Source organism: Triticum dicoccoides, chromosome 7A, assembly GCF_002162155.2.
Source record: "Triticum dicoccoides isolate Atlit2015 ecotype Zavitan chromosome 7A, WEW_v2.0, whole genome shotgun sequence".
NCBI lineage: Eukaryota > Viridiplantae > Streptophyta > Magnoliopsida > Poales > Poaceae > Triticum > Triticum dicoccoides.
This window is the reverse complement of record NC_041392.1, coordinates 270,808,586-270,832,418: the sequence shown is the minus strand read 5'-3', so window position 1 is coordinate 270,832,418 and position 23,833 is coordinate 270,808,586. Positions and strand designations below refer to the sequence as shown.

Sequence of the window (23,833 nt, the reverse complement as noted above, 5' to 3'; positions counted from 1 at the left end):
CCCATTTTTTGGCCCCATTGGCCCATATTTTCCGTAGGAGAAGCACTTCACAGTAAAAATGAGGTACAGATAGTGTCGCTCGAGGGCACTATCATCGCCTCCCACCTCTCACTGGTCACCCTTCGGCTCACCCCGTCGTCCTTGGCACCTCCCGTCAGCCCCACCGCGTGCGGCGAGATTCCAATGAGTGTTCCTTTTTTTAGTTTTGTGTCTTACATGTTGCCTCCGGCCACGAGGCACTTCTCCCAGGCACTCCGACCATGTGAAGAGCAACATCATGACCAGATGAGCACCTACACAGGAGAAACATCACGTACAGTTCTTTTGTACTAAAAAACATGGCAGTCGGCCGCCATCGCCTATTTCGATGATTCATTGTGTTTTGCACCATGTCATCGTGTCACTAGGAGAAGGAAGATGATAAGACCTTACTCACATGAAGAAGTACCCAAACCGTAGACCATGAATAACGATTTTTTTTCATCTACTTTCTTGACTCCTTCTTCATATGTGTACATCATGTTTGGTGAATTGTCAAATTGTATATGTGGATCATCTATCCTAGGTCCTAACTAGCTCATGGACATCATATAGTGATGAAAAGTTGCCGTTGACAACATGGAATGAAAAAGAAGGAAGATGAAGAACACGACGAAGAGAGCCTTCCATGTGGGTCAAGTTCGTTTGAGTGATCGACTAGATGGACAAAAAAATTAGTCTCTCACAATATGAAGAAATTAAAAGCGAGTAATAGGACGAATGATAACAGAAATTGGGAATCTACCGACGCCGTAAATATCTTGGATTGTACCTGTTCTAAAAGTTCATCGTAACTAAGAAATCTCACAACTAAAAGTCCATTTCTTTTCTTTCACCTTCATTAGTTATCCTGGATGGCATTTCTAACATAACACTATGATACGTGCGCTTAGGCGTCGTACGGAACACCTTCAGAAATCTCACAACTTGAATATGTTGGATAACTTTGTTCAGACTGAAGTGCTGAATCTTGGTTGCACGTCGAAATAAACAAAAGTGGGCTACACACGCATTTGCTAGACCGTAGGCATCGCTCGACGGCTACCTGAGCGGAGCAATCGGATGTTACACTTTCGCTTATGCCTCCTGGACGCCCGCGCGTCCATGTGCGATCCTTGTTACGAGACGAACTAGTAGGCGACCTGCATGTGAACCCTAGGTATGAGTAGCAGTTAGTGGGCACGTGCAATTGTTTAGTGGCGAACATGTCAATCCGGAGATATGGTTGCAGTACTTACTGTATAATCAAAGTCTGGCTGTCTGTCTAAAGCGGCAAAGCTAGTTTTGTTCTAGCACCGGACTACCATTAGATTAACAACAGGGGCCGTACGGAAGAGCCGGGATGCTTCGAGAGGCTGTCTGCGCCAGCTCAGCGCGGCCCCATGCATGGCGCATGCACGGTCGGTATTTTGTCTGGATCCTATGCGCTGCGCTGCTGCTCGTGCCGAGACCCGAGAGGTAGACCCAGGCGGCATTTTTGGAAAGCTGTACGTACTCTCACGGTAACTTTCCATTTCCAGGGTGCTGCACTGCAGATTTAGGTGTACGTGTTGGCCTTTTGGCTGTTCGTTTGACGTCAACCTCGTTGACTCTTGGAATTTTCCATGGGGACTGTTCTCTTTTCTTTTGCGAGGCGTGGGTGATTAATCTTTAATTAAAGAGCATCATGCTCCACAGTGCACACAGTAGTTGGCATGTATTGTTGCACGTCAACATTTACAGAAGTCGTCCTCTTTTATGTCGAGGAAAAAACGTCTACATGTCGTACCGTGTTTGATTAGAATTAAAGCTCCAAACTGGGCGTATGACATGCCACAGGGAGGGACCATTCCTTCCTGTGCATATCTTGTGAGCGAGAGGACCATTGCCACTGGTGTCTATTGCATATCTTGTGCAATAACAAGAGATGCGGCGCCATACTGATTGGTGCAAGTGTCGACAATGAAAGCGTCCAACCTCCAACCCCACCAGACCAGAGCGAGAAACAAACCAGCACGTGATCAATCTACTCAAAAGGCGTTCTCCATATGTACCGGCAGAATTGATTTTTGCGTGTTAGCCTATTCCTCACACGAGACTAGGCTTAGAAATAGCAAAGTCAGAAGACTAAGAGGTTCTTTGATTCAAAGGAATTCTATAGGGTTTTTGAGGATTTAAATCCTTAAGAATTTTTCTTACATTGGTCCTATTAATAGGATTGGATCCCATAGAATGTTTTCCTATGGAATTGTCTATACTATATTTTATAGGAAATCTTTTTTTTGCGGGGGCTTTTATAGGAAGTCTAACATCCACTCAACCTCTTTTTACAATTTCTTTCTTTTTCTGTGTCAACAAACACTCCTTGCTAGTCCCATATGATTCAAGTGAGCATGTCACTTCAATCCTATAGTTTTTCTATTCCCGTATTTTAGAATCCTGCGAATCAAATGAGCCCTAATATGCATGTATACTTTTCTTGAACTGAATATGCATGTATACTTACCTAAAAGCTACGAACTGGGATACAAATTTACTCGCGTCATCCATACTTGCTCCGTCCAGGTTTATTCGCTCCTCTCATATTTTAGATCAAATTTTGATCATCTATTTTCTAAAAAATAAAAATATTGATCATCTATATAATTAATAACATACTTCCTCTGTAAAGAAATATAAGAACTCTTAGACCACTATTTTAATGATCTGAACGCTCTTATGTTTGTTTACGGAAGGAGTATAATTTTTATATCATAAAAGTATATTATTGAATTTGTATTTAAAACCAGCATATAATATATATTTAATTAGTAAATTTACGGTCAAAATTTGACACTAAATATGAGGGGTCTAACAAAGCATGAATCGAGTAGTACACTTTTTCTTTGAGAATATAACACGCCACGGAAGTTAGGAGGTGCAATGAACGTCCGATAGGATGTAGACAGCGTCGTCGACAGTGATATATGGGCAAACATCACTCCCCATAAGGCTGCGTGTCGGCATAATGCACTATCGGACGGTTTCATTGTTTCTCCATTGATGAAGTCAACTCGTAGGTAACTTAGGCAGGGTGGTGCTTCAAGCATCGCAATTTACGTGGAAAGTTAAGCTTCCTGTTGATCATCGCTTGCTTTCGTACGGGATCATGTGCTAGCGCATATACACAGTACGTGTTCCTTTTCCCAGGGCATATCTTACCTCCCACATCTTCTGGGGGCTTCATGTTATAACAGGGTGCCGAACAATAGCTCATCATGACTAGAGCACACCAAAGCACGGTCCACATCCTTTCTAGCACTCTCTTGTTATTGGCAAAACCTAGCCTTCTACTCCCCTATGGGCTCGAAGATTGTCTTGACAACCATAGACAACCGAGGATAGATACCATCAGCTAAGTAGTTCCCTTATTGTATTGGTGCCCATTGACGTCAAAGTTGACATTTGGATATTGAAATTCTGAAAGCATAGCGAACACCAGAGAGCGCTGAAGCACGTTGATGTCATTGTGAGAACCTGCCATGCCGAAAAAGAGCGTCAAATCTAAAGATCTTGTGATGCCACGGCTTCAAGTATGACCATGCAAGATTATTGCCCCTGCCAAGCAAATAGGTAGTTCTTCTTCTCCCAGTGCATACAATCCATGCTTCCAAGTATCAGTGCAAAGCACCTCAATTCATTGATTGCTAACAACGAGCTGTATCCGCAACATTTGGTCCTCTCAAGTGCTCCGGGCCAAATACTCCAACCACAGCTTTGCAGAACATGCCCAATGCCTCAACGCACATGGGCTCACTCATGTGTACATACTCATCCACAAGATCACTGGGCATACGCAAGCATCCGAACAACTATAATACATTTCTGATAAGAGGAGAAGCCAACCTTTCCAAGGGGATCCAACTTGCATTTGAAGGTAATTAGCACACCCCATCACTACCTCCTGGACTCATTGTCGGACAATGAACATAGGATGTTGCTAAAAAAACTCATCTGAGTTATCGACCATTGCTCCCTCAGAGTGATGAATACGTACCATATGTGGGCATTGAGGAGCCTCGGCCGGGAAAATGATCGAACACCTTGTGAGAGGCATCGGAGGCTAACGTCGGTACCGTCCTTGGACCACCGCAGCAAGCTTGCCCAAGCACATGCCCTCCAGCATTATCCGTGGAGAAAGAGGGGGTGTGCCGAGGGATGTCGGGGACCCTGAGGAAGGCGTGCCTAGTAGTACTCGGATGGCGGCGGGAAAAGGGCCACAATGCTGGTGATTGCCGTGGCAAGCAGCAACGGTGGGGCGTTCAGTGGATGCGCTCGCATGGCTTGGGGTGGTGTTGAATTAGCCAGAAATGGGTGGCGGCAGCGAGGGCCACCAGGCCAAGGAGTTAGTGTGGAGGAGGGAAGGTCAACAATGGCCATTGTGCCACAAACGGGTGGGCTAGGGGGACAAGAGGAGGGAACTGCGGGCATCCGCGTGGACGCAAGCTCGGCCTAAATTTGGGCCGAAAATGGGCCGCAGCGGACAAGAAAATGGACGCATGTCCATTGACATCGGCACATTGGGCCGTGATTTTTGTCCGTGCCGACCCGAACGAACGAAATGTGTCCCTTCGTTGGAGTTGTCCTTAGTGCTCAAATATTTCCGGAGGTCGTGTCAAAATTAGAGGATGGAGTTGATCCAATGGTACGTCTGGAAAATAAAGAAGATATGTGATTCTTTGTTTTCACTCTCGTAAGGCTTCTACGACTTCACCTTTCTCTCCTTGATCTTCATCGTCGATTCTGTGGATTCGCCTGCAATCGGCCCACTGCTCCGATGAGGGGAGGGGAATTATGGTGCCTCTGCTCTAGATAGTAGATATATTAGGGTTTAGTCCTCGCATGTACGGTGTTCGGGCGGATGGTAAGTGTTGTCTTCGAGTCAGTCTTCTGGGCCATGAGCCTTTTTGAGTTCATATGTCAGAACAAATTAGAAAGAGCGCCAACATAAATTTCTTCCTACTACTCGAGGCGATAAGGTTAGGGTTTCTTGTCGTGCGTACACGGCGACGTGATTTAATGGTTCAACAACAACGATTTCACCTTCCGAACGTTGGTCCTTAGGGGCACCTGCATGAAGATTTCCAACAATCATCGAGAAGTTTAGGCCAGCTCCCATATAGGAGCTACGACAATGGCAAATCAGCGGCTCGTTCTAGTTGTGGTTTGGTAGTCCATCAGCCTCGATGTAATTTTTATTATGTTTGGGATGCTTTGTATTTCTTCTTGAACTTTTTAATAGACCAGGTTTACTTTTGCAAGAAATAATTATGAAGGGAAGCTAATACATTTTGCAAGACGTATTTTTTGCATGTAAAACTTCTGGCCAATTCATCATCTGTCATGGCAGTAAAAGGAACACCAGGAATAAATATATTACACCTAGGTTTGTAGACCTCTTAGCGCCGACTACAAGCACTAGAGTGAGCCTAAGGCACGCCGTTGTCATCTCCCTCCCTCGGGCGGGGCCAAACTTGTTGTGGCAGACAGTCTGGAGGTTGTCGTGCTAAGGCCCCACATGACCAGCGCACCAGAACAACTACTACCGATGAAGAGAAGTGTAGATCGAAAGGATGCAACATATAGACAAACGAATGAAGACGGGATATATGGAGATCTACTAAAGACCAACACAAACTGAATACCACGAGATTCGCGGGAGACACACCTCCACACCCCCTTCGGCGATGCTAGATGCATTGCCGGGAGGGAGGCTAGATGGGAAGGACCTTATTCCATCTTTAGGGAGCCGCCGCTGCCTCGCCTTCCTACAACTAGATCTGTTATAAACATGCATGTTTGAGTTGGGTTTCCACTGGTCGAGATGTTGACGCAGGGCATGTGAAGGAGTAGTAATGTCAAAACTCTATATAGTTGTCTTCTTCTAAACTTTTTATGCCTTCCTTTTTGCCCTTGGAGCTTTTCAAAATCTCTGTTTAATTTTGCCACAACTGAAATGGATGTAAATTAGTGTGGCCGCTGGTAAAATGCGTCTTTCCCCTAGTTGCATCCTAAGAATGGCTCTACTAGAGCTTTTTAAATGGCTACGTCGCCACAGTAACTGTCAGTATGGGGCTCGAGCCCAAGAAAAGGATCTACCCGACTCACCATATCACTCTCTGCCTCCATAATTTTTGGAGCAAGCTCCAAATAGCGGGTGGGAGTCTTCATATTTTTAGAATGGGGACGATGATATGGAGCGCATTCCATATCAAACCGTCACACACAAGGGTGAAAGTTCATCCATTTTCTTGCTCTCCTGCCAATGTCAGTCGTTCGTACGACTCCCATGGTACCGGTTTCCACCAGTAAAAGCACCCATTAATGGTTGTTGCCTATCGGCACGCCTTCCTTGCCTTGTTTCTCGCCAGAGTGCGCCCTTTTCAGGTCATTTTTCTGCCAAAGCGCGACTATATAAATTGATACTCTCCACTCGCCGCCACATTGAATCATCTTTCCCTTTCCTACTGACTATATTACCCTACACCTTGCTTGTGATATGTCGCGCTCAGACCCTCCTCATGGACCTTCCTCAACGAGATCGAAGAGAAGCGCATCGAACGAAAGTTCCAAGAATTACTATGAGTGGGTCCAAGCCACCGTGTTCCGAGAGACTGAATTAGGCGTTGGGGCCAATCGTCTCCCTGCTCCCTGCTGGTATTTCTCCTGCGTGATGGAAGACATCTTGGAAGAAGTAGAAGCCACAGTCATTATGGCTACAAGACCGTGTCCCTCGCCCGCATCCAAGAAGCCCAATGGTACCTCGACCACATCAAAGCACATGTGGAAGCGCTTGAAGCCTCGTCCTAACGTGAGGACACTTCCAAACAGAGGAGGAATCTAATGGAATAACATCATGTTTCAAATTGCTCTGTTAATTTTGATTAGTCATTCTAGTTCAATTTTTATTTGTCGGTCCAGGTCAATTTCGATTTCCATGTGATGTTCAACGACACAATATAATTATCAATGCAATGTTCAATTTCTTTATGTGCAGAACAAACATAGACACTGATGGATGGATCCGCAAAATATCGAATTTGAGTCATGGGACTCTCTGTTTGCGCACAACCTTCACAACCTCTACAAATTATGGAGCACACTCCAAAGCGATTTTTCGAGGCTGCAAATAAGGCACATCTGCTATAACTGTTTGAAGAAAACGACGAGCCGCAGTAGCTTAACATGCCTATTATGGCATGTATATATAGTGCTTAATAAGGTCATATCTTAAACCTGCCATGCAATCTAGAGATAACAATAACAATATGATGAACAATTAATTATCTCTTAGTCTTACTAGTAACTAGACATTTCTACATATATGATGAGATATTATTTCGAAAGACCATTTCTTAATAAAGAGAAAACATATTATTTTCTTCTGATTTATCTTTACTGCTCCTCAGCATCAAGTTACCATTTTACAAGTCTTAAAAAAAAGCATGCACGAATGTGCTTTTCTAATCGTAAAAAAGGTAATTTTTTCAGAAATTCTAAACTTTTTTTGCAGGCCAAAAAAAATTCTGAACTTCTTTACAACAAATAATTTTTTAGGAAATACAATAAATATTGTTGAATGTTCAACTCCTACATACTCCCTCCGTCCGAAAAAACTTGTCCCAAATTTGTTTTTCAAATGGATGTATCGAGCACTAACTTGTGCTGGATACATCCATTTAAGGGACAAGTTTTTACGTACGGAGGGAGTACGTGCAAATTTTAATGAAGGAAAAACATTCCTAATGTTATTTTTCACGAACATTTGCACTACATAGAATATTCAACAATACTAGTAGGAGTATTTGTTATCAAAAACATTCAGAGTTTTTTTTACTACTCATAAGGCTGCACGTGAGCTCGAGATAATAAGCTCCATGTGCGAGCTTGCTTTAATCGTCATTTTCTCCCGAAAATAAAATCGTGATTTTTCTCAGCAGTTTAGGAGTCCTACGTATACTTCTTTGCACCGCATCGAGACCCACTACCCATGTCCCACCGTGTCAGCGTCCCAGCCCCCTCCCCAGCCCGCCACCTCAGCGAGCTCCGCTAGATATTTTCCGACACCGCTAACTCACTGCCTAACCGGTCCCACGTCCGCGGCCCCGCCACCTCAGCGAAATCATGGGGCGGCACGTGGAAAGAGAATGCCGTGCCATCGGTGTTCGGCACGGCGCAGCGGATGGGCCTCCTCCTCCTCCTCCTCCTCCTCCTCTCCCTCGCTTTGTCCCATACCCTCGCAGTCGCAGCCCCGCTTCGGATTGCATAAGCTAAAGCGCGCGGCGATAAGAAGCGGCACACCCTCTCGCTCTCCCGCCTTTTGACCCACCTCCGCCGACCCCCTCCCTCCCTCCGGCATCGCGGGCTTCTCTCCTCGGCTCGGGTGGTGTGGTGTGGCGTGCCGGACGCTGGCCATGAAGGACAGCGTGGGGACGAGGCAGCACTGGCCGTGCGACTACTGCGGGGAGGCGGCGGCGGCGCTGCACTGCCGGGCCGACGCGGCGCGGCTCTGCGTGGCGTGCGACCGCCACGTGCACGCCGCCAACGCGCTCTCGCGGAAGCACGTGCGCGCGCCGCTCTGCGCCGGCTGCGCGGCCCGCCCGGCCGCGGCGCGCGTGGCGGCCGGGGGAGGCGAGCCGGCCTTCCTCTGCGCCGACTGCGACGGCGGGTGCGAGGGCGCGGCGCGCGTGCCCGTGGTGGGCTTCGCGGGCTGCCCCGCCGCGTCCGAGCTCGCCGCCTCGTGGGGCGTCGACCTCCTCCCTGGCGCCGGCGCCGCCGCCGCGTTCGGTTGCGGCCTCGGCGGCGGCGGCGGCGACCAAGAGGATGAGGATGCCTTCTTCTTCTCTTCCTTGGACTACTCCATGCTGGTTGACCCCGAGATGCGCGACCTCTACGTGCCCTGCAACCCGCCGGAGGTGGCCGTCTCGGCAGGCGGCGGCCGGCCCCTCAAGGGGGAAGCGCTGTGCCACCAGCTCGCCGAGATGGCGCGGCGAGAGACGGAGACATCGCAGCCGCAGGGGTACTCGGATCTGAGCCCCAGGACTCCTCGCCGGTCCTCCGCCGGGGCTAGCGGGCGCTTGCCTGACAAGCAGGCTCCCCCACCGCTGCCTCCTGCTCCGGAGGTACCGTGTCCGTACACGTCCCTGCTGATGATGCCGTCAGCTCACTGCGCCGAGCTTATCGGCAACGACCGCCTCCGTGACGACGACGAAGAGCAACTTCGATGGGAGTTCGCCCCACCCTCATCAGTGCCACCCACCCAGGTAAAAAAACATGAGAATAATATTATGCAAACAAATAAATCAATTGTTGGTGTTCAGACAATTTACATGTCAATTGTACTAATAAAATGTTTTGTTGGCGTCTTAATGAATGACTAAATTAGTTGCATTGCCTTCAGGTAGCCGCATCGTGGTAGCCAAACACACATTAACATCACATGTTTTGTAACACTACTCGGTCACACGAGAAATGTTCTGATCTTAATTTTCTGAGCAAACAACAATAGATCATCAAACAGGTTTTTGAAGGCTACATGGTCGTTGCTACTTTGTGCAGTTCCCGGTTAATCCATTGATCATTCAGATCATGGAATGCAATCATGAATTCATGATCTCTGGTAGGTCATGGAAAACCTATTGGCGTTCAGATGAATAACAAGGTGCCGGTTCCAAAGTTATCAGAGTTTAGCGTCCATTTCTTTGTACGTGACCTGAGGGTCTCCTCTCCTGTGGTTCTCACGGACTATCAGGCTCTAGTTTTGTCCTAGATTTTGTCAGCCAGAGAAATGATTGGTTTCACTAGTTTTGAGTAGAGATAAATTTGCCCTTTATTCGCTCTAATTTTGTCCTAGATTTTGTCAGCCAGAGAAGTGATTGGTTTCACTAGTTTTGAGTAGAGATAAATTTGCCCTTTATTCCCTCACCATTTATGGCACGGGTCTTTCAACTTGAAAGGGGAGTAGAATGCAGTTGCCATGGAGGCTCATGGACCGGGTTGTTTTAGGACACTGAATGCGCAGGTTGGCTGATAATGAATGGTATATTCTCCTCTACCAACAGTGCAAATTAGACTGGAATTTCTGAGCTGGTGTTGGCGTGTTGCTATCGCGATATGAAGAAGTGTACTTTGTATGATTTGGCACGTTACTAGATTCTTTTGAGTATTTGACTTTTTGAACATGGAATACATCGCCTGATGGCAAACAGTATTTATTCAATCTGCTGACTACATCGACATTGCTATCTATACAGTTTTCATTCACCCGATAATAGTATTCGGTATGCCTGTGTTTGCTTGTAGAGTTTGCATCGGCAAAAGGATAGGTTTGTAGGAATCACTTCCTTATAATTGGATATGCTTCAAAATCTTCTGACTTTCGTCAATATTTTTCTGGAATGTGCTTATTGTGGAAAGCCCTGACAGTTCAGTACTTGCTATCTGCAGATATGGGATTTCAATTTAGGAAGATCAAGGAACCACAATGAAAAGACTGCACATGAGATTGGATTTGGTTCAAACAATGGAGGCTTTATGATCAAGAGTTACAGTGACATGCTCAAGGAGATTTCTTGTGGAACAACGAAAGATCTGGAAGATATTTATGACTCAGGATATGGTGCAGCTGCTGAAGATATCATGTCAACAAATATTTGCCAAGTGCCATCAAAAAATGTAAGTTATTCCCCCCTATGTCTATCCACTACATTCAGTATGCAGAGGCCAAGGGTGTTCACCCTCTTTTTGAAAAAAAAAGTCCCCGGCATAAAGTGCATAAGGCGACACGCCACAATGGTGTTAATAGCCCGTGCATTTGCATCGACAAGATCTCACATGCATCATGCAAATTTTTAATATTTTGTACACAGTGCTATAACCTCATACCTAGCAGCAAAGTCTAAACATGACTGCTCTACTAGGATACGCCTTGTTTACAAATACAAGGAGTCCTCTAGTTTGCATTCAGCGGTTATTGGCTTTTATTCCTTTGTAAGCAACAGGGATAAAAGCCACGTGCATTAGATAATTCAGATACCAGGCAATTAGTTAAGGGTAATTTTAGTAGCCGTTGATCAAAATTCAATGTTGACAAGATACTGAAAGGAACTGCTCGACCTGAACCTGCTGAAAATGTGCATATTCATGGGGATACTGACATCCCATCCGCGCACTGTCGTTCCTCTTGGCTATTAACTTTCCAGTTGACAATGTAACAGATCTTTCGCTGATGTTGATGTGCCACTTTCTCTTGAGTGCATTCAGGCTGCTGCGTTCCTAATTCAGTCTTATCTTCTTTTTTGGGGGGCAAACATCTTATCTTTGAAGTGGCTGTTCTTGTGAAAGTTGGCTATATGGTCCCATTTAGTGTGAAGGCTTTAGGTGCTCTCAATCGCGGTGATAGTTATAGGCCACCATACAGATCCTTGTTCCATGCTCCTTTGGTCCACCAATTCATGGGTCATCTTGTTTCTTTGCGAAACATCAAGGGGCAATTTTGTCAGCCCTGATAATTCGCTGTATGTAAAGGCCCACCACGTGTTATTTGTTTTGCATCATTGTAGAGAAGTAGAGTCTCCATCAGCGAAAATTTCTGTGTCTGCTCTTGCAATTGTGGTACGTTTGTTGATATAGTTCTTGTCATCTTTTACCTTTGCAGGTTAGCACGGCGAGCAACAAGCGAATGAAGGTAAGCTCATGCACCTCGACGATGGATGGCCCAACAACCTCCGGCAGCCATGTGCCTGCTTCAGGAGGGGCCTTGGGGAGCTCTTCCCATGACAGAGGAGCAGCTCCCGCTAGGGAGATCTCCTTTGGTGATCAAACAATCGTCCCGACTGGACCCGAGAGGCCTGCCGCAAGGATCGACAGCGAGACGCTCGCGCTAAACAGGGACAGCGCGATGCAGCGGTACAAAGAGAAGAGGAAGAATCGCAGGCATGAATGAACCGATGAACAGATAGATAACCTGTCTTCATCACTCATAGACGGTTGTAATTTTCTCATGCGTTTCTGGTGCTCCCTGCAGGTACGAGAAGCACATCCGGTATGAGTCCCGGAAGCTGAGGGCGGATACCCGGAAGCGGGTGAAAGGCCGTTTTGTCAAGTCGAATGAAGCGCTCAATGCCGGCAGCAATGGCGGATGAGCGAGCTAGCCTTCTTCCTTACTCGCAGCACGGAGATGACATCCTGCGCCGCACCTACGCATGATGCCGTGCATTGCTCAGCTATTTTTTGTGTCGTCGTCGTTTTCAGCATCGTGATCCAGAGGATCATATTCACGGTGTGTTTCTTTTGTAAGAGACCTCTCCTTTTCTCCTCAGAACACATAAATAGCGAGCTTAATTTTACACAATGGTATATACGGTGCATATATGCGTCTCATCTTCCATGCTCATGATTTCATGAATGGATACCGCTGCTTAACCTACCAACTACGTAGTAATTGAGATCCAAAACGACAAACAATGTACTCCTAAGAACTCTTTACATGATCTGATGATAAGAACTTGAACATATCAAGGTGCTGCTATTGCTCCTAAGTGATTGGTCAGTGCCTGGCCGGCGCCCTGGGGTAACGGGAGAGTGCGCAGGCACTGCCGAGAGAGAGGAAGGCGGCAAAGGAGAGCGCGAGCGCGACCGCGCCGACGTCGCAGTACCTCCGGTAGAGGCGGCACACCGCGTACCACCCGCTGGTCTTGTTCCCCCACATAGCCACCGACCCGATGGCCCCTGCGCCCGCCGTTGCCGCCGTCTGTAGGTTCACCACCAGCTGCACGCAACAAAGCAGACAACGACGATGCCGTCCGTCGGTCGAGATCGATGAGGGTACACGAACACAGATGCATGGACGTATGATCTATACTAGCTTAGATGGAATTTTTTTCCTTCTTGCCGTACGTAACGTTACCTGGTCCACGGTGTGCAGCCAGCGCTTGCCGATGAGCTTCTTGACGAAGATGGCCGTCAGCAGCGAGTATGCTGTGCAGAAGAAGTTGGTCGCCACGAATGCCCTGCTCACCCACGAAACAAGAACCGATCAGACACGCTCGATTCGCTGGTTGCAGAAGCACACGGGAGATCAAGACCGATCGATCTAACTAACGAGTGAACGAAGGAAGGAGCATGCGCTAGCTGCATGGCGAGAGATTGGCGATGGTACGTACACCCAGACGTCGAACATGGTGAAGTTGACCTCCACCCCCCAGCGCTCCTGCCGGTTGGTGACGACGAGGACGGCGGCGGCCAGCGACGCGACGGCGGCCCCGACACGCAGCGCCACGGTGGCCGTGACGTGCTTCGCGGAGGCCACATTCATCGTCGCCGCGTCCTGCGACTCCAGTTCCACCATGGCGACGGAGGCGCGACGAGTCATATGCGGCGGTGTCAGCCCACGCGCGCCGGATGAAAAACCGATCGGACAAAGAGAAGGCTTGGAGGAATTATGGTTGAATCTATATATGGACAGAGGATGCTTCTTTGCAAATGTCTGGGGAGACTTGCCCGTAACCTAATCCAAATGAGTCCACCGGAGGTACGACTCCCATTCAATCTACGTACCTTCTCCAGCTTCATTCAGAACAAACTGAATTCAAATGCCAAGATGCAAATATCTCCTGATTTTTTATTCGGAATTCTTTTTTTTTAGCGAGTAACTTCCAATCTATTCATATTTCATCATGGGAGTACAAAGAACACCACAGGTAATAAAAATTACAACCAGTTCCGTGGATCACCTCGCGACGACTACAAACACTGGAGCAATCAGAAGGCACACCGCCGTCATCGCCCTTCGCGTCAAAGTTGGGCAAACCTTGTTGTAATAGACAACCAGGAAGTCGTCGTGCTGAGACCCTCATAAGACCAGCGCACCAGAGCAACAACCATCACCAATGAAGAAATTCGTATATCGGAAGGATCATACATGTAAACACCCAAACAAAGACGAATGAAGATCGGATCCAAACATATCCAGTGAAGACCAGCACCGATCGAATCCCGCGAGATCTGACGGAGACACCTTCACATGCCCTCCGATGATAGATGCACCATCGGGGCGTGGATAGAATATGGGAGACATTATTATTACTGGGGGACATCGTTGCTGCTACATAGCCCCAACCAAGACGTGGAACCTAACAAAAACGGGAAAGGGGTCCCTCCCGCCGGCGGGGGGAGAGGTCCTCCACACCTCCATGACACATAGGACAACGGAGATGAGACGGACCGACGACGGTGCCGACGGAAGGAAGAGGAAAGCATGAGATTTTTTTCTTGTGGAGAAGGAAAGAGAAGGCGTGGTTTCTCTCGGGATAGTGTATAGCTTTTATTCGGAATTCTATACTTGTGAATCTCTATCTGTTGTGTTGTGTAGTCTCCTCTACATAACTAGTCATAAAAGCAGCAAACAGGGTCAAAGAAACACTAAAATAAGCAAAAACAGGTATAATCCACCACAATGACAACCACCATGTCATATATCTCCTGATTTCTATTTGCAATTCGCATATCACTTGTCCCAACGTCGGGTCAACATTTTTTTTGAAGCATGAACCGTAGATAGTGTCTTCCTGAAGATCTTATCATTTCTAACAGACCAAATGCTCCAACATCCAGCAATAATAATGTCAAGTGCCAAATCTTTGGGCAGTTCATTGTGTCTGAGGCATATTTCATCAAAGCTTGAGATTCCTCTTCCTCTGCTAGGTAGAATCTGATTCCAACAATCCAAGGCAAAGTTACAATCCCCAAAAAGGTGCATAAGTGTTTCTTCGGTGTTATCATTGAAGGAAATATGCCCTAGAGGCAATAATAAAGTTATTATTTATTTCCTTATTTAATGATAAATGTTTATTATTCATGCTAGAATTGTATTAACCGGAAACATAATACATGTGTGAAAACATAGACAAACATAGTGTCACTAGTATGCCTCTACTTGACTAGCTCGTTAATCAAAGATGGCTAAGTTTCCTAACCATAGACATGAGTTGTCATTTGATTAACGGGATTACATCATTAGGAGAATGATGTGATTGACTTGACCCATTCCGTTAGTTTAGCACTTTATCATTTAATATGTTGCTATTGCTTTCTTCATGACTTATACATGTTCCTATGACTATGAGATTATGCAACTCCCGTTTATCGGAGGAACACTTTGTGTGCTACTAAATGTCACAACGTAACTGGGTGATTATAAAGGTGCTCTACAGGTGTCTCCGAAGGTACTTGTTGAGTTGGCATATTTCGAGATTAGGATTTGTCACTTCGATCGTCGGAGAGGTATCTCCGGGCCCACTCGGTAATACACATCACTATAAGCCTTGCAAGCATTGTAACTAATGAGTTAGTTGCGGGATGATGTATTACGGAACGAGTAAAGAGACTTGCCGGTAACGAGATTGAACTAGGTATTGAGATACCGACGATCGAATCTTGGGCAAGTAACATACCGATGACAAAGGGAACAACGTATGTTGTTATGCGGTTTGACCGATAAAGATCTTCGTAGAATATGTAGGAGCCAATATGAGCATCCAGGTTCCGCTATTGGTTATTGACCGGAGACGTGTCTCGGTCATGTCTACATAGTTCTCGAACCCGTAGGGTCCGCACGCTTAATGTTCGGTGACGATTTGTATTATGAGTTTATATGTTTTGATGTACCGAAGGTAGTTCGGAGTCCCAGATGAGATCAGGGACATGACGAGGAGTCTCGAAATGGTCGAGACATAGAGATTGATATATTGGACGACTATATTCGGACATCGGAAAGGTTCCGAGTGATTCAGATATTTTTCGGAGTATCGGAGAGTTACGAGAGTTCGCCGGGGAGTATATGGGCCTTATTGGGCTTTAGGGGAAAGAGAGAGGAGAGGCTGCACACCCCCCAATGCTTAGTCCGAATTGGACTAGGGGGAGGGGCGGCGCCCCCTCCTTCCTTCTCTTCTCTTTTCCCTTTCCTTCTCTCCTACTCCTACTACTTGGAAGGGCTCCTAGTTCTACTAGGAAAGGGGGAATCCTACTCCCGGTGGGAGTAGGACTCCCCTAGGGCGCGCCATAGAGAGGGACGGCCCTCCCCCTCCTCCACTCCTTTATATGCGGGGAGTGGGGCACCCCTTGGAGACACAAAAATTGATCATTGATCTTTTAGCCGTGTGTGGTGCCCCCCCTCCACCATAATCCACCTCGGTCATATCGTAGCGGTGCTTAGGCGAAGCCCTGCGTCGGTAGCATCATCATCACCGTCATCACACTGTCGTTCTTAAGGAACTCTCCCTTGAAGCTCTGCTGGATCGGAGTTCGTGGGACGTCATCGAGTTGAACGTGTGCTAAACTCGGAGGTGCCGTGCGTTCGATACTTGGATCGGTCGGATCATGAAGACGCACGACTACATCAACTGTGTTGTGCTAACGCTTCGGCTTTCGGTCTACGAGGGTACGTGGACACACTCTCCCCTCTTGTTGCTATGCATCACCATGATCCTGTGTGTGCGTAGGAAATTTTTGAAATTACTACGTTCCCCAACAGTGGCATCCGAGCCAGGTTTATGTGTAGATGTTATATTCACGAGTAGAACACAAGTGAGTTGTGGGCAATACAAGTCATACTGCTTACCAGCATGTCATGATTTGGTTCGGCGGTATTGTTGGATGAAGCGGCCCGGACCGATATTACGCCTACGCTTACGTGAGACTGATTTTACCGACGTGCTTTGCACACAAGTGGCTGGCGGGTGTCAATTTCTCCAACTTTAGTTGAACCGAGTGTGGCTACGCCCGGTCCTTGAGAAGGTTAAAACAACACTAACTTGACAAACTATCATTGTAGTTTTGATGCGTAGGTAAGAACGGTTCTTGCTCAGCCCATAGCAGCCACGTAAAATTTGCAACAACAAAGTAGAGGACATCTAACTTGTTTTTGCAGGGCATGTTGTGATGTGATATGGTCAAGACGTGATGAAATATAAATTGTTGTATGAGATGATCATGTTTTGTTAAAGTTATCGGCTACTGCCAGGAGCCTTATGGTTGTCTCTTTATTTGCATAAGATGCAAGTGCTATGTAATTGCTTTACTTTATCTCTATGCGCTAGCAATAGTTGCAAAAGCAATAGCTGGTGAGACGACCATGTGACGACACGTTGATAAAAGATCAAGATGATGGAGATCATAGTGTCATGCCGGTAACAATGGAGATCATGACAGTACTTTGGAGATGAAGATCAAAAGCACAAGATGATGATGGCCATATCATGTCACATATTATGATTGCATGTGATGTTTATCTTTTATACATCTTATTTTGCTTAGTTAGGCGGTAGCTTTATAAGATGATCCCTTACTAAATATCAAGGTAAAAGCGTTCTCCCTGAGTATGCACCTTGCCAAAGTTCGTCGTGCCGAGACACCACATGATGATCGTGTGTGATAAGCTCAACGTTCATCTACAACGGGTGTAAGACAGTTTTACACACGCAGAATACTCGGGTTAAACTTGACGAGCCTAGCATATGCAGATATGGCCTCAGAACACTAAGACCGAAATGTCGAGCGTGAATCATATAGTAGATATGATCAACATAGTGATGTTCACCATTGAAAACTACTCCATCTCACGTGATGATCGGATATGGTTTAGTTAATTTGGATCACGTGATCACTTAGATGATTAGAGGGATGTCTATCTAAGTGGGAGTTCTTAAGTAATATGATTAATTGAACTTTAATTTATCATGAACTTAGTCCTGGTACTATTAGCATATCTATGTTGTAGATCAATAGCTCGCGTTCAGCTCCCCTGTTTTATTTTTGATATGTTCTTAGAGAAAAATAAGTTGAAAGATGTTAGTAGCAAAGATGCGGACTAGCTCCGTGATCTGAGGATTATCCTCATTGCTGCACAGAAGTATTATGTTCTTGATGCACTGCTAGGTGACAGAACTATTGCAGGAGCAGATGCAGATGTTTTGAACATTTTGACAAAAGCTCGGTATGGTAACTACTTGATAGTTTAGTGCACCATGCTTTACGGCTTAGAACCGGGACCTCAAAAATGTTTTGAACGCCACAGAGCATATAAGATATTCCAAGAGTTGAAATTGGTATTTCATACTCATGCCCGTGTCGAGAGGTATGAGACCTCTGACATTACTTTTCCTACAAGATGGAGGAGAATAGCTCAACCAGTAAGCATGTGCTCAGATTGTCTGAGTACTACAATCACTTGAATCAAGTGGGAGTTAATCTTCCAGATAAGATAGTGACTATCAGAGTTCTCTAGTCACCATCACCAAGTTTCTAGAGCTTCATGATGAACTATAATATGCAAGGGATAACAGAAACGATTCCCAAGCTCTTCATGATGCTGAAATCGATGAAGGTAGAAATCAAGAAAATCATCAAGTGTTGATGGTTAACAAGACCACTAGTGTCAAGAAAAGGGCAAAGGGAAGAAGGGGAACTTCAAGAAGAACAGCAAGCAAATTGCTGCTCAAGTGAAGAAGCCCAAGTCTGGACCTAAGCCTAAGACTAAGTGATTTTACTGCAAAGGGACTAGTCACTGGAAGCGGAACTACCCCAAGTATTTGGCGGATAAGAAGGATGGCAAAGTGAACAAAGGTATATTGGATATACATGTTATTGATGTGTACTTTACTAGTGTTTATAGCAACCCCTCGGTATTTGATACTAGTTCAGTTGCTAAGAGTAGTAACTTGAAACGGGAGTTGCAGAATGAACAGAGACTAGTTAAGGGTGAAGTAACGATGTGTGTTGGAAGTAGTTCCAAGAATGATATGATCATCATCGCACACTCCCTATACTTTCGGGATTAGTGTTGAACCTAAATAAGTGTTATTTGGTGTTTTCGTTGAGAAAGAAGATGATTTGATCATGTTTATTGCAATACGGTTATTCATTTAAGTTAGAGAATAATTGTTATTCTGTTTACATGAAAAAACCCTTCTATGGTTATACACCCAATGAAAATGGTTTGTTGAATATCGATCGTAGTGATACACATATTCATAATATTGAAGCCAAAAGATGCAAAGTAATAATGATAGTGCAACTTATTTGTGGCACTGCCGTTTAGGTCATATTGGTGTAAAGCGCATGAAGAAAATCCATGCTGATGGGCTTTTGGAATCACTTGATTATGAATCAGTTGATGCTTGCGAACCATGCCTCATGGGCAAAGATGACTAAGACTCCATTCTCCAGAACAATGGAGCGAGCAACTGACTTATTGGATATAATACATACTAATGTATGAGGTCCGATGAGTGTTGAGGCTCGCGGCGGGTATCATTATTTTCTGACCTTCACAGATAATTTGAGCAGATATGGGTATATCTACTTGAAGAAACATAAGTCTGAAACATTTGAAAAGTTTAAAGAGTTTCAGAGTGAAGTGGAAAATCATCGTAACAAGAAAATAAAGTTTCTACGATCTGATCGCAGAGGCGAATATTTGAGTTACGAGTTTGGTATTCAATTAAAACAATGTGGAATAGTTTCACAAACTCATGACTCCTAGAACACCACAGCGTAATGGTGCGTCCGTACGTCATAACCATACTTTATTTGATATAGTGCAATCTATGTTGTCTCTTTCCGATTTACCACTATCGTTTTGGGGTTATGCATTAGAGACAGCTGCATTCACATTAAAAAGGGCACCATCTAAATCTATTGAGACGACACCGTATGAACTGTGGTTTAGCAAGAAACCTAAGCTGTCGTTTCTTAAAGTTTGGGGTTGCGATGCTTATGTGAAAAAGTTTCATCTTGATAAGCTCAAACCCAAGTCGGAGAAGTGCATCTTCATAGGATACCCAAAAGTAACTGTTGGGTACACCTTCTATCACATACCCGAAGGCAAGATATTTGTTGCTGAGAATGGATCCTTTCTAGAGAAGGAGTTTCTCTCGAAAGAAGTGAGTGGGAGGAAAGTAGAACTCGATGAGGTAACTGTACCTGCTCCCTTATTGGAAAGTAGTTCATCACAGAAATATGTTTCTGTGACTCCTACACCAATTAGTGAGGAAGCTAATGATGATGATCATGTAACTTCAGATCAAGTTACTACCGAACCTCGTAGGTCAACCAGAGTGAGATCCATACCAGAGTGATACGGTAATCCTGTTCTGGAGGTCATGTTAATTGACCATGACGAACCTACGAACTATGAGGAAGCGATGATGAGCCCAGATTCCGCGAAATGGCTTGAGGCCATGAAATCTGAGATGGGATCCATGTATGGGAACAAAGTGTGGACTTTGGTTGACTTGCCCGATGATCGGCAAGCCATAGAAAATAAATGGATCTTCAAGAGGAAGACGGACAACGATAGTAGTGTTACTATCTACAAAGCTAGACTTGTCGAAAAAGGTTTTGACAAAGTTCAAGGTGTTGACTATGATGAGATTTTCTCACTCGTAGCGATGCTTAAGTCTGTCCGAATCATGTTAGAAAATTGCCACATTTTATGAAATCTGGCAAATGGATGCCAAAACTACATTCCTTAATGGATTTCTTAAAGAAGAGTTGTATATGATGCAACCAGAAGGTTTTGTCGATCCTAAAGGTTCTAACAAAATGTGCAAGCTCCAGCGATCCATCTATGGACTGGTGCAAGCATCTCATAGTTGGAATATACGCTTTGATGAGTTGATCAAAGCATATAATTTTATACAGACTTGTGGTGAAGCCTGTATTTACAAGAAAGTGAGTGGGAGCACTACAACATTTCTGATAAACATATGTGAATGACATATTATTCAATGGAAATAATGTAGAATTTTCTGGAAAGCATAAAGGAGTATTTGAAAGGAGTTTTTCAAATAAAGACCTCGGTGAAGCTACTTACATATTGAGCATCAAGATCTATAGAGATAGATGAAGACGCTTGATAAGTTTTTTCAATGAGTACATACCTTGACAATATTTTGAAGTAGTTCAAAATGGAACAGTCAAAGAAAGAGTTCTTACCTGTGTTACAAGGTGTGAAATTGAGTAAGACTCAAAGCCCGACCACGGCAGAAGATAGAAAGAGAATGAAAGTCATTCCCTATGCCTCAGCCATAGTTTCTATAAAGTATGCCATGCTGTGTACCAGATCTATTGTATACCCTACACTGAGCTTAGCAAGGGAGTACAATAGTGATCTAGGAGTAGATCACTGGACAACGGTCAAAATTATCCAAAGTGGAATAAGGATATGTTTCTCGATTATGGAGGTGACAAAAGGTTCATCGTAAAGGGTTATGTCGATGCAAATTTTGACACTGATCCAGATGACTCTAAGTCTCAATCTGGATACATTTTGAAAGTGAGAGCAATTGGCTAGAGTAGCTCCGTGCAGAGCATTGTTGACATAGAAATTTGCAAAATATATACGGATCTGAATGTGGCAGACCCATAGACTAAACTTCTGTCACAAGCAAAACATGATCACACCTTAGTACTCTTTGGGTGTTAATCACATAGTGATGTGAACTAGATTATTAACTCTAGTAAACCCTTTGGGTTTTGGTCACATGACGATGTGAACTATGGGTGTTAATCACATGGTGATGTGAACTATTGGTGTTAAATCACATGGAGATGTGAACTAGATTATGGACTCTAGTGCAAGTGGGAGACTAAAGGAAATATGCCCTAGAGGCAATAATAAAGTTATTATTTATTTATTTATTTAATGATAAATGTTTATTATTCATGCTAGAATTGTATTAACCGGAAACATAATACATGTGTGAATACATAGACAAACATAGTGTCACTAGTATGCCTCTACTTGACTAGCTCGTTAATCAAAGATGGCTAAGTTTCCTAACCATAGACATGAGTTGTCATTTGATTAACAAGATCACATCATTAGGAGAGTGATGTGATTGACTTGATCCATTCCGTTAGCTTAGCACTTGATCATTTAGTATGTTGCTATTGCTTTCTTCATGACTTATACATGTTCCTATGACTATGAGATTATGCAACTCCCGTTTACCGGAGGAACACTTTGTGTGCTACCAAACGTTACAACGTAACTGAGTGATTATAAAGGTGCTCTACAGGTGTCTCCGGAGGTACTTGTTGAGTTGGCGTATTTCAAGATTAGGATTTGTCACTTCGATCGTCGGAGAGGTATCTCCGGGCCCACTCGGTAATACACATCACTATAAGCCTTGCAAGCATTGTAACTAATGAGTTAGTTGCGGGATGATGTATTACGTAACGAGTAAAGAGACTTGCCGGTAACGAGATTGAACTAGGTATTGAGATACCGACGATCGAATCTTGGGCAAGTAACATACCGATGACAAAGGGAACAACGTATGTTGTTATGCGGTTTGACCGATAAAGATCTTCGTAGAATATGTAGGAGCCAATATGAGCATCCAGGTTCCGCTATTGGTTATTGACCGGAGACGTGTCTCGGTCATGTCTAAATAGTTCTCGAACCCGTAGGGTCCGCACGCTTAACGTTCGGTGACGATTTGTATTATGAGTTTATGTGTTTTGATGTACCGAAGATAGTTTGGAGTCCCGGATGATATCGGGGACATGACGAGGAGTCTCGAAATGGTCGAGATGTAAAGATCGATATATTGGACGACTATATTCGGACATCGGAAAGGTTCCGAGTGATTCGGGTATTTTTCGGAGTACCGGAGAGTTACGGGAATTCGCCGGGGAGTATATGGGCCTTATTGGGCTTTAGGGGAAAGAGAGAGGAGAGGCTACACGCCCCCCAATGCTTAGTCCGGATTGGACTAGTGGGAGGGGCGGCGCCCCCTCCTTCCTTCTCTTCTCTTTTCCCTTTCCTTCTCTCCTACTCCTACTACTTGGAAGGGCTCCTAGTTCTACTAGGAAAGGGGGAATCCTACTCTCGGTGGGAGTAGGACTCCCCTAGGGAGCGCCATAGAGAGGGCCGGCCCTCCCCCTCCACTCCTTTATATACGGGGAGGGGGGCACCCCTTGGAGACACAACAATTGATCATTGATCTTTTAGACGTGTGCGGTGCCCCCCTCCATCATAATCTACCCTGGTCATATCGTAGCGATGCTTAGGCGAAGCCCTGCGTCGGTAGCATCATCATCACCATCATCACGCCGTCGTGCTGACGGAACTCTCCCTCGAAGCTCTGCTGGATCGGAGTTCGTGGGACGTCATCGAGCTGAACGTATGCTGAACTCGGAGGTGCCGTGCGTTCGGTACTTGGATCGGTCGAATTGTGAAGACGTACGACTACATCAATCGCGTTGTGCTAACGCTTTCGCTTTCGATCTATGAGGGTACGTGGACACACTCTCCCCTCTCGTTGCTATGCATCACCATGATCCTGTGTGTGTGTAGAATTTTTTGAAATTACTACGTTTCCGAACACACCCATCCTAAAATTACTCCAAGCTGAGCACGCTTAACTTTGGAGTTCTTTTCGAATGGGCTCCCGGAAAGGAAGGAATTCCTTATCGATATGAGTAGTCTATCATCCCTAATGAGCCAGGCTATCACATGATTTACTTCCAAACTCAACAGTAATAAATGGATCCTCACAAACATCTATGGACCATGACAAACAGATAATAGATTGATATTCCTTAATTGGTTCCAATATATTCAGATTGAAGATGATGTAGATTGGCTAGTGTTGGGTGATTTTAATTACATGAGATACCGCACTAATAGAAATAAAGAGGGGGTGATACGTCTCCAATGCATTGATACGTCTCCAACGTATCTATATTTTTTGATTGTTCGATGCTATTA

The 23,833-nt window shown here is 45.1% G+C and overlaps 2 protein-coding genes across 2 annotated transcripts; one reads left to right on the top strand and one right to left on the bottom strand.

The window, feature by feature from the left end:
- Positions 1-8,294: 8,294 nt before the first annotated feature.
- LOC119330418 (zinc finger protein CONSTANS-LIKE 14-like) lies at positions 8,295-12,409 on the top strand. The gene is made up of 4 exons (XM_037603527.1): positions 8,295-9,320; positions 10,504-10,731; positions 11,714-11,991; positions 12,083-12,409. Exons 1-4 carry the CDS (start codon positions 8,472-8,474, stop codon positions 12,198-12,200), a joined length of 1,473 nt encoding a protein of 490 aa, XP_037459424.1. The 5' UTR covers positions 8,295-8,471; the 3' UTR covers positions 12,201-12,409.
- A 149-nt stretch (positions 12,410-12,558) lies between these two features.
- Positions 12,559-13,405, bottom strand: LOC119333451 (CASP-like protein UU-1). Its single transcript, XM_037606338.1, has 3 exons — positions 13,221-13,405; positions 12,965-13,067; positions 12,559-12,826 (listed from the first exon to the last, which is right to left on the bottom strand). Exons 1-3 carry the CDS (start codon positions 13,403-13,405, stop codon positions 12,605-12,607), a joined length of 510 nt encoding a protein of 169 aa, XP_037462235.1. The 3' UTR covers positions 12,559-12,604.
- Between the last annotated feature and the right edge of the window lie 10,428 nt (positions 13,406-23,833).

What these genes read in the sequence shown, in the direction of transcription:
- LOC119330418 (XM_037603527.1), top strand. Translation starts at nt 8,472, where the DNA reads ATGAAGGACAGCGTGGGGACGAGGCAGCACTGGCCGTGCGACTACTGC. An exon ending in GCCAAGTGCCATCAAAAAAT is followed by an intron (nt 10,732 to 11,713) that starts GTAAGTTATTCC and finishes TTACCTTTGCAG; the next exon opens with GTTAGCACGGCGAGCAACAA. An exon ending in GAGAAGAGGAAGAATCGCAG is followed by an intron (nt 11,992 to 12,082) that starts GCATGAATGAAC and finishes TGCTCCCTGCAG; the next exon opens with GTACGAGAAGCACATCCGGT.
- LOC119333451 (XM_037606338.1), bottom strand. Translation starts at nt 13,405, where the DNA reads ATGGTGGAACTGGAGTCGCAGGACGCGGCGACGATGAATGTGGCCTCC. An exon ending in ACCATGTTCGACGTCTGGGT is followed by an intron (nt 13,068 to 13,220) that starts GTACGTACCATC and finishes GTGGGTGAGCAG; the next exon opens with GGCATTCGTGGCGACCAACT. An exon ending in GGCTGCACACCGTGGACCAG is followed by an intron (nt 12,827 to 12,964) that starts GTAACGTTACGT and finishes TGTTGCGTGCAG; the next exon opens with CTGGTGGTGAACCTACAGAC.